Genomic DNA, 17,891 nt, shown 5'->3' on the forward strand with positions numbered 1-17,891 from the left:
GTAACAGCCCAGAAGAAAGTGAGAAAACAGAAAGGAGGGGCTTTATCCCTGGAACCTGGGCTTTTTATATGTCTATCTTTGTGAGTTTGTATTGCCTGGCTGTAACTCCATTTTAGATGATTTTTTTTTTTTTTTTTTTTTTTGAGTGTGTGCAGAAAAACTTTTAAAATACTACAATAAAAAGGCTTTAAGTTTTCCATGCTCCTGATTTTCCAGTCCCTCCTCTTCAAGGTCTCTTGTTACAAACCAGCAGTTCCAAAGCCTTGGGATGGAAGAGGTTTCAGTTTGTTCCCATCTCTCATTTGTTCTTCTTCCTAGACTACTTTAGTACTTAACGCAATTAATGGTAACGGGTTTATCAAACTAAATCCCCTGGGTCTGGACATCCCAGGGCAGTGCATCAGCCTGAGTCAAGCCCTGGGTGAGGTGGGGGAGGCAGAGTCTGCAGGGATGGGGCAGTGGGTGATGGGCTGCACAGAACCCTCCACATTCCATCCATACCCATAAGCTCGCACCTGCAGACACGCCTCTTAGGCCCCATTCAGCCCTTCATACCCATCAGAGCAAATCCTGTACGCGTGCCATACCCTCATCCCTCTACAGCTCCCCACCGGTGCTCTGGGTTTCCCTCCGGCGGGGAAGGGAAGGAGTTAAAGGGAACGACGGAACCGCAGCCGGTATCGCCGCCGGGCACCGCTTCCCCCCCGCGGGCTCCGGATATCCTCCGGTGGCGGCAGGTGGGGAACGAGGGGAGAGCCGCCGGTACGGGGCCGCCGGGGGAAGCCTGGAGGGCGGGGGGTGCCAGGCATCCCGGTGAGAAAGCCGCCCGGGGGTGGAGGAGGCGGGGAAGGAGGAGGAGAACCTGCCGCTCCGGAGGGACGGGGCTGCAGGCAGCCAGCCCAGCGGCGGAGCTGCGGGCACATGCCGGGCTTGGAGAGTCGGAGGCGGGAGTTCCCCGCAGCTCTGTCGGACCCGCTGCCGAGCCGTCCCCTGCGGGAGCGTCCGCGGGGCTGCGGAGGGGAGAGGCGCTCACCTCTGGCTCCGCTCCCGGAGTGCGCCGAGCCGAGAGCGAGCGGACCGCGGGGTGAGTACTTGGGAGTGCTTGTCATCTCTTACGCGTGACTTGTTGCAGTTTTTTAACGTTGCTCCGTGGGCAGGTAGAAAAGGACTGCTAAGGACGGGCGTTTCTAGGCGAGGTTGAGAAGGACGGCTCTTGGGTTTGAATTTAGAGCCTTTCAAAGACGAGCGTGGAGCAACGCGCAGCAATTCCTCGGCTGAGCATCCAGGTCTGGTGGCTCAGACCCAATGAGTTGTTGTTGTTTTGAACTTCTGCTGTTCGCAGAGTAGCCGTGTCATACAGCTCACTCGGTGTGTCGGCTAAGGGTAAAGGCTGGTTGGCGCTGCTGAAACGTAACATGTAAGGATGCGAGAAGGAGACACGTGCTTAAAATCATTAACTTTGGGGTGTGGGGGGTGGGAGGTAAAATCTCTTCTCTGCACACTGCCTTCACGCGTTGGAGCAACGGCTTTTGGGGATTGCTTTGCCTTAAAAATAAAGTAAATGCTTTGCCATGTAATCTTCTTTCCTGTCTGTGCACATCTGGACACTGGGCTGGCACTGCTCCCTGCGCCTCGGGAGGGAATGACATGGCAGGGGCTGGAAGTCAGGGACAGACAGGCAGAATCCTTCCCTTCCCTTGCAGCTTAAGGATGATTTTTAGCCCTAGCCCAACTTTCTGCAGAGCAAGTCCCTGAGGATAATTCTTCAGAGCTGGGAAGCTGAATCTAAAGTGTTTTGAATCCTCAGTTATGCTCTCTACAAAGGGAATGGCTGAAAGGATAAATGCAAATAGCACATCCTACTTCTGAGTGTTTCCAAGTGCTGAGCCCTGTGCAGGACAAGCAAGGAGCTGCAAGACACACAGAAGGTGTGTTCCTTGTTAAGACTTTCCAGAATGATGCCCTCAGTCACAGGAGTGCTGGAAATACCATTTCTGTCAGTGAAGCTCTTAGGGAGCAAGTCACTCCTCTCGCATTTTAAATCCCAAACAGAGGGACTATCTCCCTCTCCCTATTTCCTTCACACATCTTTATTTTTTCCTAATGACTTGCACTATTATTTGCCAAATATGGCGTATTCTCTTCCTGTGCAACTTCACTTTGCTGAGATGGTCTTGTATCTACGTTCTAAGAGTGCAGTTCAGGAGCCTTCTGTCTGTAAACCAGATTTATATTTACTAATAACTGTCAATTGGCACAAATAGTTCATTTTTGCCCTGCGTATATCCATAGCATTTCTGGCTCTTCATGGTGCGATTCTTGCGTAGTGACACAGGATGAGAGCTACCTGCACTACAGTTTTGTTACGTAGTTCTCACTGTTTTCATATCTAGATTGCTCTCATCCTTTAGCACTTTGCATTGCAGCCCTCCAGGACAAGTGCTTTAACTTCAGCAGTAATTAGCGTAACTTTGTCACTTGTAGGAGGAGCAGCAGGATCAGCAGCATATACAGTGTGTGATATGTTAATAGTATTTAACCTCAGAGAGACATGAACAGAAAGAAAACGCCTGCTTTAACATCCATCTCATCTAGGACTTGGTATAAATGTGGGAGGCTCACACTAGTTAATATCACTGACCCAATTTTATTGGTCTTGTAGGAAAATCTTAAAAGGTTGCTGCAAAGGAAGTTAGAAACCTGATACTCTGCTGTTGCAAGCATCTCTCTGTAACTTCAATTGCTTTGCTACGTGGTGCAAAGGAGGATGAAGGAAATAAATCAGTGAAGCTCTTTGGGTTTGCTTATGTAATGCTGAAAGTGAGTTTATTAAGTCTGAAATAAGCAATGATTACATATTGTCTTTGGCTTGAGTCAAATTTCGGAGTGATTTTACTGTTTTTTCATCTGTTATTCTGTTCTGCCTACCTCCTCTTTTAAGATCCTTAGCGCTTTCTCTGGGCAATGGTCCTATTTTTACAGTCAATCAAAATTGATAGCAATATCCTTATGCAGGCCAAACGCACTGTATTAAACTACAAACCAACAGTTACAAATTACTTTCAGAACCCTCCTAAAACAAAATGCAGTTGTAAATAGAGTTTTAGAGCAGCTCCAAATGCTGTGCCTTGAAGCTGTGGATGTCTAAATCTGGAAAGCCTATTCGGGAGCTCTCACTGGGACAGCCATGGAGGGACGTGGCTGAAGTTTCTGGTTAGACTTCTGGAGAACTGGGAGCCACAGTCTGTGGTTGTTGGACTCTTCTATTGGAAGGCTGGGTTCAGACCTGAACATAGTCTGGAAGAGATCTTGGACCATTTCATCCCGATTTGGCAAAAAGTCTCATCTCTTTCATAAAAGCATGCCAAATTCACACTAAAACATGCTAGAGTCATTTGATTTTGCCCTGCTTAGCGTTTTACTCAATAGTTTCCCATAACTGGACTCCACAGGTATGAGTTAGGAGGTTGTTAACAAAGGTAATGATTCTTCTATGTCTGGTTAATATCCTCTGCTGTCTTTGCAGCTATATTATCCATTTCTAACCTGAAAGCAGGCTGTTGTTTCTCTGATTGTTTCAGCAAGGTGTTGCTACACCTACTGCAGCAGACACTGCTTCTTATTTTTTATTTATTTACAATCCATTTCACTACAGTGGCATCCAGTGTTGCAGACGGGATCTTAGCAAGCACTGCACAGCTGCCTTAATCCCTCTCACTGATGGCCACATGTACATTAGGATTACATGTGCTTTTCAGACTTTAGCAGTGCATGACAGAAAAGGGATATGATTATGGTGCTTTATAGTGTTGAAGAGGATTTGTTGGTGAAAGCAGATAGATCCAGGCAAGACACACTCTAGACTTTTTTGTTTAAGGCTGTCCTCTGATAAATATCTGTATTGTCTGTGATGACAGTATGGATTTTGATAAAGTCTGGCTCTTTGCTGAGCAGTTGTAATGGGTCTGTTGAATGCGCTACAGCAAGCGCAATTCCTCTACTAATGTCCACATTAAGCTTCTCTTCAAACAGAAGAGTGTTCTAATTGCCAAGCTAACATGTTATTTGACTCTGTGAACAAGTTACTGAACACTAACTTATGAATGGAAACTTGAAAGGATCACTTGCAACCTGCTACATGAAAGAAATACCAAAATGAGATGAAAATGCCCCTGAATCTCTGTGGTTGCTAAAGGACTGGGAACAGAAAGCTGATTAGAATGCCACTTTAATTTTCCTGGGAGTTAACTAATTTCATAAATGTTTTTTTTCCTCATAAGTTTCAGCAGCTGCTCCCTATATAAAAGCTAGAAATAGTTCTTCTTCAGTAGGAATGAAAGGAGAATTGAGCTCTATACAAATGAGGAGATTAGAGCTCCATGAGGCATATACCCCTTTAATGCTGCTTGAAACTAAACACACTAGAATAATCTTAACGCTTGCCTCTGGTGAGCAGAAATTCTAAGAAAAAAAAATTTCCTTTAGTGACTTATTAACAAAGGCTTTTCAGGTTTACTGGGATTTATCATGTGAGCCTAATCTACCTTTTGTTCATCCAGTTGGCAGGCTTTAAAATTTAAAAGGGTCTGCAGAAACTCCTCCCCCAAACTCCGTATTTAATTAAAGAGGTTCTGTGCATTATTTACCTTCAAGTCTTCTATTTATGTGCGAACAATGAGTTGAGGTTAATATATTGTAAAATATTTGTGAATGCTGCATTATAAGCAGAGACAGGGAAAAGAAATAGAAACTTTGGCTCTAATTTTGTTTGCAAGTTTGCTTTGACATACAGGGATTCATTTGGAATGTCTGAAAATAAGGCCACTCCTACATAAACACTAAAAATAAATACAGGTGTCAACTCCACAACATATTTCCCTTCTTCTGTAGGTGATTAGTGAGCCTGGATGCAGGTTGTTCTTTATTTGCTGCTATGGGAGCTCTCCAGAGTCATGGATGTGCAGATTAGGCTTTGAACATATTGGTATTTTATATATTTTTCTTGGGTAACTCAGCAAGGACTGTTAGCTGTAGTTCTCTCACGATTTCTTTAGTTCCTCCTCCTCCCCCACTCCATTCATTGCTGTAGCTGTGAGCATCGAGTTGCAGATAAAACGACTTCTGAGAGAGCAACGGGATGCAGCTCTTGCCAAAGGCAATTAAGTGCTTAGGATTACAGTGTGCTTTACAAAGTGTGTTCTTGCTGAATCCCTTTCCTCTTCTGCTTGCTGGTACAAAGCAGTTTCTTGGCACTTATCTTTGTTATAATGAGTTGAGCATTGCTGAATTTCATTACAGTGTGTCAGCTCTCTCAATCAGTCCAGCGAGCTTCAGTGTCTTGTTCCGAGGACTGTCATGCTGGTGATTCTTTGCTGAGAGTCAGCTTGACCTCATCACCTCTGCTGTAATTGGATTAAATTTACTCACTTGCCAAAAACACGTCCAGCTTATGGCATATTTATTCTTTAGCCTGAAGTACTGTTTGTATGGACAACATTTCTCATGCTAAAGGCATGAGATTTTAGGGCCAGTGTGATGCAGCCAATGTGCCACAGGATTCAGAATCCTCACGGAGGAAGATTCTCAGTTATTTGCTTCACCTAGGAAGGATTTAAACAGTAGAAGATACAGCCCATGGGAGAAAGAAGAGAAGCTGAAATGCTGAGATAGCACAGGTGGCCCGAAGTCATGGCCTCCTGGTTGAGGGAAGCATATGATACTGCACGCCATTTCAGCACATCCACTGCTATTAATTTATAACTGTAGCACAATATATCAAGATTGCCACTCTGTATTGTCCTTATACTGCTCTCTGCGGTATTTTCAGCTGTCTTGCAAGTTGCAGAAAAGCAGTATGATATCTGATATTTGAAGAGAAGGATGTGATCAGAATGATATCAAAACTGTGTAGTGGAGGTCAGTCTGACCATGAGACCTGTAGCTTCATCCCCAAGGATGTACTGTCTTCAGTGTAACCCAGCTTCCAGTGGGAAAACAGGCAAGTAACAAAAATTACTATCCTCATCATAGACCACCCCAAAATATTAAGGGATGAGTCTGTAATGAGGGAACCAAGGACTGAGCAAGTTGCAAATGCTCTCACAAATAGGATCAGGATTTGTGCGTGTGGCAAGAGGTACATGTTGGTTCTTGGTGTGGCCTAGTCCCTTTCTTAAATATCCCAAACAGTGAAAGGATCCCCATTTTGTGTTTGCTGTTGTTATCTGCCCAACAGTATTGCAAGTTTTCTGTTTCAATAATTAGCTTTCTCGTTTGATCGAGAAGTTGCATTTTATTTCAAGGTGACGCTGCTCTCTTCAGTGCTATGAATTGGTGATGCAAAACATTAGCAGATAGATAAACAGCATGGGACAGGGATATGAGGTTTCCCATTTCTAAGAAGTGACAGTCACAGTTTCATTAACTGCATTACTACATAGATGTGCAGCACAAAACATAACAGGATGCTCACTTCAATAACACACTATAAAAGGAATGTAGTTGTGCAATCATGTTTTCTGCACTGTTTACTCTTGTGAAGTTGGTCTTTTTGTAATTAAAAAAGTATGTAATTCCATGAATTCCTTGCAATGATGTAAGTGGTTTGTTAAATACTGGAGTAAAGGTGTTTTTTCTTTTATGTCATGTATTTGGAATTAATGTAATATTAAAAAAGAAAAATCACTGACCACCTCATGTGGTATGTTCCTGAAGTAATCACAAAGTGCAGGTCAGGGATGCACTGTCTGTATGGCCTTACACTACTGTCTGTGTCAAAAAGACAGAACAGGAGCAATTGGCGGACTGTTTAAAACATACAGGAGAGAGAAATTTGAAGGAGTGAAGAAAAAAAAAAAGCTTGCTTTACTTACATTATCTCCTCTGCATCCTTTTTAAGGTCATAAGCTTCCTGTTCCTCTTGTAGAAGACCAGGAATATATTATGTAAATAATTCAATAATTCTCTTCTAAACACATTGCTAGGTCTCCATATCACTAATTCAAGTCCAGCCAGCTCTGGGGGGTGAGAAACCCTTTCTTTCTGTTTTGCGCAGTCTAAGTTTAGTTGTGGGTTACATCACTAGGTTCTGCTTGTGTACATGCTGCCTTCCTTGAAGCATTGCTGTTCTGGATGCAGTGGCTCTGGGGGTGTATCTCCTGCAGGGCCTGTGTGACCATAGCCAAAGGAGCCCTGGCTTTGAAATGTAGCAGCTGGTGAAGGGGTGTCTCACCCCCAGCCGCAGTGCGGTGCAATCCCTCTGACTTCAATAGAGCTGCAGCATTCACAGTTTTCAGTAAGGTGGGGGTGAGACTGGGCCTACCTTCTTTTAACTGGTCTATTTAGCAGCTCTTTTCCATATGCAGTCTCCATGCCAGTGACAGGAGCTTCCTGGAACTGACAAGAGACACAAAAGGCTCTCTTCTATAAATCACTGGACCTTAAGGATATTGAAAGGATGTTACAACAAGCCTCATAATAAACCATTGTCAGGCTCTCTCTGAGGATGCCTGCGGTGGTATCACACCTCTGAGAGTTTCAGAGGGGGGTGATGACCCACATGGTGGAAAATAGGAAAGTAATGGTTTGGGTGGCTGTGAGGAATGTTGTGGCATTACTTGAAGCCAGCTGGAGGCAGTTGCTGCTGACTGAACTCATATCATTAAAAGGCAAGCAAACAGCCAAGCACGCATCAGGCAGTTTTCAGGAAGAGATCCTGGCTTGTGTGTCTGTGCATGCCTGGGTGCATCTTTCTCACAGACAGGGGAGTGGTGAAAGATGCTTTGTTTCTTCTTCATTTCCCTTTCTTCTTCCTACTCATTTGCCTCCTCCTCTTCAGTGCAAAAATGTTTCATGTTGCTGTGAAAATATCTGCCCTCATGAGCAAATCGAACACATTTGAATGGAGGAGGGCTGCTGGTTTTTGATGTCCAACCGCTGCTGTTCCCAAGGGAGCCACAGGATTTGTGTTCTGCCATTCCCTCAGCACTGGTCAGGGACGTGCATGAACAGAGTGTTGCTTTCCTAATGGAGAATTCTTTGCAAGCCACCTCCGGATTGCCAGAAAAAAAAAAAAAAAAAAAAAAAAAGGGCTCGAAGCAGGGAATTATACATTTTATTTGTTATTATTTGCCCATCAATACAGTGTAAAGCACTGCGGAGGGCTGGAGACTCCATGCCCTCTGTGAGTGAATGCTGCCTGACCACCCTTGCACTGGCAGCCATTTTGGCGCCACAGTTGTGCTCTGGCGTGGCTTTTCCTCACAGACCCACTGGCACCAGAGCCCGCCAGAACCATCCAGAAGCGGCTTGGAGCAGCCATGGCCTCTGCCCTGCCACATGCCCGGTAAGGGCTGTGTGTGAGAGAGGCAAATAAAAGGTGTCCATGAGTGTCCACTGAGGGCAACCCCATGAGCCGAGGGGCAGGTGAGGAGGCATAAGCTTGTCTGGCCCTGCTGATGTGGCTGGCCTGGGCTGGGTGCAGAAGAAGACTCCATTTTGCCTCTGCTTCAGCCTGTTGGAGTTTTGTTGCAACTGATGGAGAGTTTTGCTCAAGTCATGAGCTGAAATCAACCTGGGCTACTCACTGATAAATTAATACTTGAATTCTAACTTAGTTGAAGTATTACTCCTTCATTTTACCTCAGCTTTTGCCTGTATCTAGTTCATCGCAGGTGATCAGTAAGCCATCCAGTCCTCTCAGGCTGTTTAGCTCTTATCTTCAATTCAGGAGTTATATTCCTTCTCCAAGGCATTTCTGATCGATAGCTGGGGACTTTGAAGTATGGAGAACAAATTGGCAATCCTGGTTATCCTGAGCAGAAATGGGACCTCATTTCCTCGCTGAACAACTCTGACTTCCAGAAAATGAGGCTGTACGTGTTAACAACTCATGTTGTGTCTCCACAGCAAGGACAGAAAGCCAGGAATGTTCAAGTCATTAACCAGGTAAAATAACATGGACCCTTCACCTTTTTCTATGTGGGATCTTGACCTTAGACTTAATGCAGTATCCTCTAACTGCATTATCTTCATCACTTTATCCTTTGTGCTTTGTCTGAAATGGCAGAAGAAAACATAAATATATAAATAAGTGTTAGTAATTGACATTATGTTGTACTCTCTAGGAACATTTTTCTGCTCTTTCTCAAAACAGCATTCCTCGGATTTATTTATATATGTATTTTTGCCTAATTAACTCTATATAACTTGCTTGAAAACTCAGATAACTTGCTTTGAAATTGGTGTGATTGTTCATCAGCGTGTGGGCTCTCTGCAGAATCCTGTGTGTATGGGAGGTACTACATTAGAGATGAATGGTGTAGAGAACTGTAGCAACTCTACACTGTAGTAATCCTACTTCTTGCCAAATTATAGTGGAGAAAAATGCTGCTGGTGGTTCGTGTCCCTTCATGCTTGTTATCTGTTTTGCGGTGAATGCATTCTCTGTGCAGCTTTCCAGTGTTTGTTCCTTTCTAGCTGGTTTTATTACAAGCATAAGGTTTTGAGACAGAATGTATCAAGACCAGATACAAGAGGTGTCTTTGTTAAACCTTCCTAATATTTGACCAGTGTAGTACACAGAGATTTTTTTCCCCTGAGGATCAAACAAAAATATTTTCTTTTAAAACTGTACGAGTTAAAGATAATGAGGAAATGCACTGAACCTAAAAACAAAGACTTTATTGTCTTGAAGACAAGCTTGCTGTAATTGTACTTCTTGTGAGGTTTTTCTTCCCTCTGTCCTTGTGTTTCACTTACCAGACAGGAAATACAGCTTTACTGATTAAATTTTTTTATGAGGCATAAATAGCTTACTGCCTCCAAAGATGGTATTCATTTCAGGATGAATCTAAAAAGAAAGTGTTCATGGTTAATTAAAAATTAAATTAAGATGTTTTACCTGGGTAAGTACAACTTTTTGTGGGTCTGTACTGTGTGTATAGATATAAAAGGTGCTTTTGTGCAAAGGGTATTTAAATAAATGCTGTGGCACTTCAAGCCCAATTTGTTTTATTTCCCGTTCTTTGTGATTCTTGTCTGTTCCTGCCCTGCTATTTGCCATGAGAGGTAATGTATATGCCTGTTTTCTATCTACTTGCTGCTTTGCTAGGATTATAATACAGATAAAATAATAAAATGGATTCAGAAGCTGCATAGTCTGGGTTGCACCACTCATACACATACACACACACGTGTATATATATACATACATACAGCATTTTTAATGGATAATTATCATTACATTCAAAGAGATAGGGATCAGTGTGTTGGAAGAGAGCAGATATCTGACATTATACTTCTGTGTTAAGCCATGCAATAATTTCCGGTTTGGTTCTCACAGTGGCTAGAGGCCAAATTCTGAAGCCCCGATGAAAACTGACCATTGCTCATCCTCAGGATGAGGTGCTGCAAGGGAGCAATGTTGAGTCTACCCAAAAGATGAATAACATTAAAACTGACTCAGAGTTTCAGTTAGCCCAGCATTGTGCCTGAGAAGTTAGTTGGAGATTCTTAAAACAGCTACTTCTTAAATTCAACTTTCCTCTCTAACTCTTCAGTTCCCACAGTCCTTGTGTTAAGAATACTGGAGGTTATGCACTCATTTAATCCTTTAACTATCCATTTATGGTCCTGTTGTCCAGAAGCTTGTTTAATCCCTTTTGAAACATATGGACATCCATTGCCTTCACAGGTTCCTGTGAAAATAAGTTCCAGAAGTATGTAACCTACTGTGTTAACAAGTATTTTCTATCTAAATGGGTTTACTGCAATCTTCAGTAAGTACAGCCTCATTTTAGTATTGTGAGATTTGGCAAATTACTCTTCTGCTTTCAGCAGTTCATGTGTTTGTTTTTATGCCTAGTCATATCCACCCTCAGTTTACTCCTCCTCCGAAGTGAAGATTACTGGCCTTTTTAGTGTCTCTGTGTGAAGTATTATCTCCATTCCCACTGCTCACCTTTTCCAGTTCTCCTCTAATACCACAATGTCTTTCTTTGTATGTGGAGAGCAGGTGAGTACTTAAGATGTGAGAGCTCTCGGATTGTGTATAATGGCATAAAGATGCTCTCCACCTTGCTCTCTGCCCTTCTGATGCCCTATGCTCTAACTTTTTTTTTCTCACTTCTGATGAGCACTAAGCCAATGACTTTAGAGAACAGCAAGAGGTGTCTACAGCTTCTGAGCAGGAGCAGTCAAAGCTGATACTGTTTAGATGAGTTATCAGAAACTTATCTACACTAAAGCCTACCTGCAAACTTTTTGCCCAGTCAGTTAGTTTTGAACATTGATAAAGATGCTGAATAACAGCAGCCCCTGCACTGATTTCAGAGTTTCCACTGCTGATTCCTCTGTTAAGTCTGTTAAGTTCTATTCTTTGCTTTCTTATTCTTTCTAAAGTGTTCACCTTTCCTATGAATGAGGTTGGATTCCCCAGCATGTAGTTCCCAGGATTCATTCCGCTGGGCTTCCTGTACTTGAGAGTTACACAGGCAGGACCCTGAGTCCTCCAGCACACAGGCACTCAGTGATGCTGTCTTGCTCACCTTGGCTAGTGGTTCTGCAAGTTCACATTGGAGTTTTTTCAGAACATGTGTGAATGTTGTTCTCTCTTGGTGACTTATTAACATCTAAGTTCCTTGTTTGTTCTAACATTTCCTGAATTTATTTCAGATTGACATATCTCCTCAGCCTGACTTTCTATGAAGAGTGTAGTGGCTATGGAAATATCCCCAAAGGTTTCAGATGTGAAAACTGAACTGAAGAATTCACTGTGATTCTCCACTACAGTCCCACCTGCCCTTGTACACATTTATTATCTTGAGGTTCCACCAGCTTCCTAGCCAGTTTCCTAATGCTGATGTATTTAAAAATCTGTTTACAAGAACTGTGATCTTCATTTCTTTTTTTTTTCTTAGCCACCTTAATTTCCTGCTTACATTAGACTTGCCATGTCTGATGGTCTTCCCTGGTTTTTACAGAAGTGATTCATTTTCCAAGAGATGACCCTTTCCCTGCAGTGCTGTCATAACTCTCCCTGAAGCTTCTTTTTAGACTGCTCCTTTTTAGTAATTTTTTTCTTGCTTGCTACTTTATTGTTTAGTTCAATTTCTTAAAGTAGATTACCTGACTGCTAGTCTGGTGAGCAGCACCATGCACTGTATGCCCTAGCAGGTGATCTTTACAGCTTCCTGTGCTTCAGATTGTTTCAGATCCTCAGAAGTGTCTTTTCCACTGGAGGACTGTATATGCTTCTAAAACATTGAGTGATACTGTATTACCAATCAAATGGGCAAAGAATGAGTATTTCTGCAAGTTCTTGTGATGGTGATAGATGACAGCTATCAGCGCTGTAACACTGTGGAAGTAATGTATTAAACTTGAGAGGCATGGAGAAGTTTTGGGAACCAATGAAACTACATATTTCCTTTTGCATATACACAGTGATGATTAAGTCTTCATATTTATACACATTTTGGCCCAAGTTTTCATAAAATTCAAAACTCCTGCTCTTACAACATCCAGGAAGAGGGTAACCTTGTTCTGTAAATGTTTCAGACAGAGAAAAAATGTGAAGGAGGATATTCTGAGTTTATATGAGAGGATTCTGTTGACGCTTTTACAAGAGCTGAAGTGTGTTTATATTAACTTCTGTGCAGTTACTGGAAGATCATCCTTCTTCTATAAAGCATGTGCATGCATTTCAAGGAGCCATACAGAAAAAAGTTTATTCTCTACAGATGCACTTTGAAGAGCTACTCTCACTGGTGCATTCCAGCATTGCAAGATGTGCAAACAAATTATTGTTGATTAATACTGCTTAGCAAGTTATAGCTAATATTAACCCATAGCACTTAGGCAGATGAATAGTCTAGTACTGCATTCTCTTTGCACTGGGTGCGTTTTTTCTGGACCATGTCCAGTCCTGTGCTATTTCAGTCACTTTGTATTCTATAAATAGTCTCACCTAAATCTGCAGAGCTTGTCTGTTTGAGCCTTTACTTAACCCATGTGTGCTGGACCAATTTTCCTTGAAATCTAGCTGTATGTCTCTGCTGAAGGCCTTGGATTGAAGCCTACTCCATGCCTACCTGTGCCAGAATGTTTCTGGAAACGTGCGTGCTGTCTCTGTGTGAGCCTTGGGCACTGATGTGTGTTGAGATGACTGCTGATGAGTTGCAGGAGTTTCACATCACATGAGCAACTAAATAATGAAGAAGAGTTGTGTACTTTAGAAGTTACTTGGGGGAAAAAAAGAAAAGAAACTATCCAGAGCAGTTTCTTCATTAAAGCTGACTGGAATCACATCTGTGGTGAAAACCTGCATTGTTTCATTGAAATATGTGCAAGGGAAATGACATTAAGTGAAACAGTTGTTTATCATAAGGAGGAACTGGATTTCATGACATAGAAGACTTCTTGCAGTTCTGTATCTGATGAAGCCACTCTTGTGAATGATGTCTCATCAAATGAAAGTTCAATGTAACCACTGGCTTCTGTGGAGTTTTTTGCTTATGCATTTCTTCTTAGTAATAGGCTTCAGAAGGATTTTGCTTGTTATTTAGACAGCACCTTTTATTTTGTAATAAGACTGGTGTGTTTATGTAGCTAACCTGGCCAAACTTTGCTACTCTGATATTTAGGCTGTTTTCCACAACATATTCATTTACATTTTTTCTATCTGTAAGCTACCTTCCTTTATGTGGATTATTTACAGGATTTCTACTAGAATACTTTTCCAATGCTATGGTCGAATACATAGTTCTTGTTACTCTCATCACTAGATTTCAAAACACTTTACAGAGAAGTAAAGAGGAAAGAGCTCAAAAGGATTTTTTTTAAGACCTGAAAACAAAGGTAAGCAAGGGGAATCTTTCAAGTCTCTGGCTGAATCCAAAGTCTTTTACTCTAGGTAAAACTGAGTTAGGAGTTTGTTGTATAAATGTACCTCAGTGAGAGGTACACCTGTGAGAGGCATTATGTTTAATAGGCTTAGACTAAATTTACCTTAATGTGCTGAGGGGGTGGGACAAGCAGACACATTAATTTTAAATGGTAGCCTGCACACATGAATGTTCAACTCTTAACAAAATCTGAGGTTCTTACCTTTAAAATGTATGCTTCATACACAGAATTTCTGCAACTAGTATATTGTAATGTGGAATATACTTTTCAGTCAGTTTTGAGCTTAGTTCTCTGTGAATCTCTAAATTTTGCCCTGGGCTTGCAATAATATTAATTCTGTCAGGTGAATTGGATTAATTAGCATAAAAAGTGATAAAAATTTAGTTTTTTTCCACAAGAAAAAAATTCAATTCAATTCAAACACATTCAATGTAAAAATGATTTTCAGAGTTAAAACTCTGACTCCTTATTATCTATAGCTGTTCCACCTCACTTGCAGAGCAGGAAGACATTAGGAGCTCGCACACTGAGCATGAAGCTATTACTAGTTACCATTTGAAGTTCGTACCTTGAAAAATAGATAAGATTTTTAAATTACTCTTGAAACCCTTTACATGGGCTCCCCGTTCTTTACCCCTACCACATAACAAGTTATTCCCTCTTCTTCATCCTCAAGTGTGAGAACATAAACTTTTGTGCTTTGTAGAAAAACAGTTTTGCAAAGTTTCCAGGCTTATAGGAGACAGAAAGACCTCTGGAAACGGGGGGGGGGGGGGGGGGGGGGGGGGGGGGAAGAAAAAAAAAGCTTGCTAGGAAAATACAAAGCTTTAGTGAACTGTTTGACAAATATTGTATCTCAACTTCGGAAAACAAAACCAGACTTAAGGTTCAGTGTCAGGACGTGATGCAGTTATTTGAACACTTCTGGATAACTTCATTTCACAGCAGGGACTGCTGTTCCCTTTTGCATTCTACAGTTACATAGTACAGAGATTAACTCTGAGTTGTGTTACACAGCTAGCTGCTGTGCAAACACTGAGGAAGACGTTGTCATTACTCCCCAAAAGCTTTGACCAAGATAATGAACAGCTTCCTTCCAGTGTGGTGACTTTTTTCTTTTAAATTTTTTAGTGTAGAAACGAACCGAGCTGATACAAATTGCATCTTCATTATCTCTTTGCTTCCCTGCTCTGACTCCTTGCTTTTCGGGAGCCACAGTCTATTCATTGGTCTCACAACATGCTAACTAACTTCTATTGTTAAAACGCATCCTCCACAAAACACCTGTAATTTATTTGGGAGAAAAAGATAAGGGATCAAAATGATATGCAATCAAACACTACACTTCTTTATTCCCTTCTGATTTGTTACCTTTAGAAGAAAAGAACACTCCAAGTTCAATTTCTGCACCTTGTTTCCAGACCCTGAATCTTATCATGCCTTTCTTCAAGATAACTTTAAATCCTTTAATTAATAGTCTCCCCCTCTCCCTTGTGTGGTAAGAAACCTTATAACCATCATAAAATGAACTTTGTTGTTGTTGTTATCATAAATATATATGTAATCATATATTTTTTAATATCTCTCATTTTCAATTTACTGATTACTTTCATGGCCCATTTAATTATCAAACTGTTTCTATGCCTTTTTAAGGGATTATCTGGGATAACTCCAGCCTCAAGGCAGAATCTTGTGCTTTTTCTGGCTCATGCATGAGAGGACTTTGTGCTTCAATGAGGCAGTGACATTTTCCATTATGTGAGTGTGCGTCAAATAAACTGGAAGGCCTTGCCTTCACTTTGAATTTCTCTAAATTGCCAAATTTTGACCCAGACTCTGGAAGAAAAATTCTAATCCTGGATGTTTTCTAACGGAAAAATAGGAAGAAAACAAAGGAGAGGAAGAACTAACTAGGCCCTGGGGATTGATCTTGACTACGCCTTCTTACCACAGCCTCCTTTCCAGGTCTCACTGATGCTGGCAGTTATTGAACCGTGATTGGATTAGTGCATTGGAGGGATGCCTATAGATTGTGGTAGTGATATTGTTTCCAGCTGGTTTCCTGGCAGGCAGATTGGCAACAAGTTGTCATCTTTGTGGTTGTGAGGGGGAATAGTATGGATTTCTCTCTATTTTTATGGAGCTTGTCTCAGCAAATAAATACCAGTCAGTGGGTCAGTCTCTCTGAAAAACAGTAGCCTTGTGGTAAGCTGAATTCTGTAGATTTATTGGAGTCTATAGAGTAATACAGTAAAAGGATATGATATTTATATTGCTACCAGACACTTAAAAGCTCCATAATACCTGCTTCTCCTTCAGTCAGCAGGGAGCTGTCTTTTGAAGCTACACGTATCCAGTGCACGTGGAATCTATAGGATAATCCCAGACATGTTTCTTGGGGCAAATACTGGATTTCACAGGACTTAATTCAGAGATTTGAGTCGGTCAATGCACAGCTGTTAGAAATTGTTCAGACATAAGTGTTCAGAAAATGTCTTTCTATATTTTGTGCTTCACCCAGGTAGCAAATATTAGTTTCGATATAGGTGTGAGAGAGCTGAATTTAATTGCTTACAGTATGCAGTGGGTCAGAATGAAGGACAGAATGTCTGATCTTTCTTCCTAAAATTTTTGACACCAGTGTAGTGTCCTATTCACTTCTTTGTGCTGCTAAGAAATTGCTTCTTTTTAGCGTCAACACTGTTTTGTTTGTATGATGGCTGCATGTACAGCTGGTTCCATTTACGTCATGAGGCTGAAGTGGTTTGTGAAGCAGTTTCTTATTTATATTGTTAAAGCACAGATTAACCTCTAATTTCCTCTTCCTAAAAAAGGAGACTTTTTTCACATACCGTATATAAAGTGAAGACTTGTTGGGCAGAAGAATCAGATGGAAGACTGGGAATGTCACAATTCACTTCCTCCTTTGGAGCTGAGTTCTTCCACTCCTAGTATATTGCTGCCCTTCTAAGAAAGGAGGGGAGCAGGATTCGGTGGGAAGTCCCTATCCTAATACACTGAAAATTAGCTTACAAGTGTTTTTTGTTGTTGTTGTTGGATTTGCAGACTGTGCTGCTTCACCATCACTAATTCATTTCAAAATTAAAGTTTAAGTATACCTAAATGAATTGTATTCTGTGCAAAAAGTAGTGTCCATATGTTTGATGCATTGTAACATATATGGAGTAAGATGGAAAATTCCTTAGATATTTTTGCCCTTCCACCTTCACTGCATTATTATTTCACACTCTGTACACATAAATATTTGATCCTATCTAAGAACACTTTTGGGCACAATTGCTTTCCTCCTTTCTTATCTGTTGATCTCTTGATGAGAGAAGAGATGAAGATGGAATGAAAGGATACATTTTTCTGACCACGGGACCAAGTGTGCCCCTCATGGTTTGCACAGAAAGTGTTTTTTTGAAAGGTGAATTCTGTAGCTTGGAAAGGGTACTGCACACGTTTTAACATATGAGCCAGGGAGACCATTGCACTGTTGGAATTTTAGCACTAGAAGAGAGGGAGATGATAAACTGCTACAGGACAAAAAGTCTTGTCTAGTGTTTCAAACTTTAATAACAGTTTTTGTTGTAAGGAAGCTCTGAAATTGCAGTGGTTCAGAGCCAGACCATGCTATAAATCCATGATGTTAGAGAGAACTTGCTTGTAATGTTTTCTGAGGCTGAGATTTCTAAGAGAAAATGTGGTTCTTATTGCAATGTGCCTCCTCATTCCAAGACAACTGGCGGCTGGTTCTCTACTTTCTTGTGCCAATAAGGCTTTAACTCTGTTTTTCTCTTAATCACCAAATTAATTTTCTTCTTGCCCATGAAACTGAGACTTTCATTTAGGCACAGATTTAATAGTGGATTTAAATTTGATGTGTCCTTTAGGTTGATAGAGTGCACTGTAGCAGTAAGAGGCCAACAGTTGTGGAAATGCTCCACATAACTACTTCATCTAATTTCAGTTTGTGCCTTGTT

General features: G+C 41.4%; 1 protein-coding gene across 1 annotated transcript in view; it reads left to right on the forward strand.

Moving 5' to 3' along the window:
• Positions 1-921: 921 nt before the first annotated feature.
• MYLK (myosin light chain kinase) overlaps positions 922-17,891 on the forward strand; it is a gene marked incomplete at both ends in the record, with an annotated part of 175,412 nt that continues 158,442 nt past the window's right edge. Inside the window, one exon of the mRNA XM_079539151.1 lies at positions 922-1,084. Coding sequence (XP_079395277.1) covers positions 922-1,084 — 163 coding nt within the window. The remainder of the gene's footprint in view (positions 1,085-17,891) is intronic.

Source organism: Tetrao urogallus, assembly GCF_951394365.1.
Source record: "Tetrao urogallus genome assembly, chromosome: 8".
Taxonomy (NCBI): Eukaryota; Metazoa; Chordata; class Aves; order Galliformes; family Phasianidae; genus Tetrao; species Tetrao urogallus.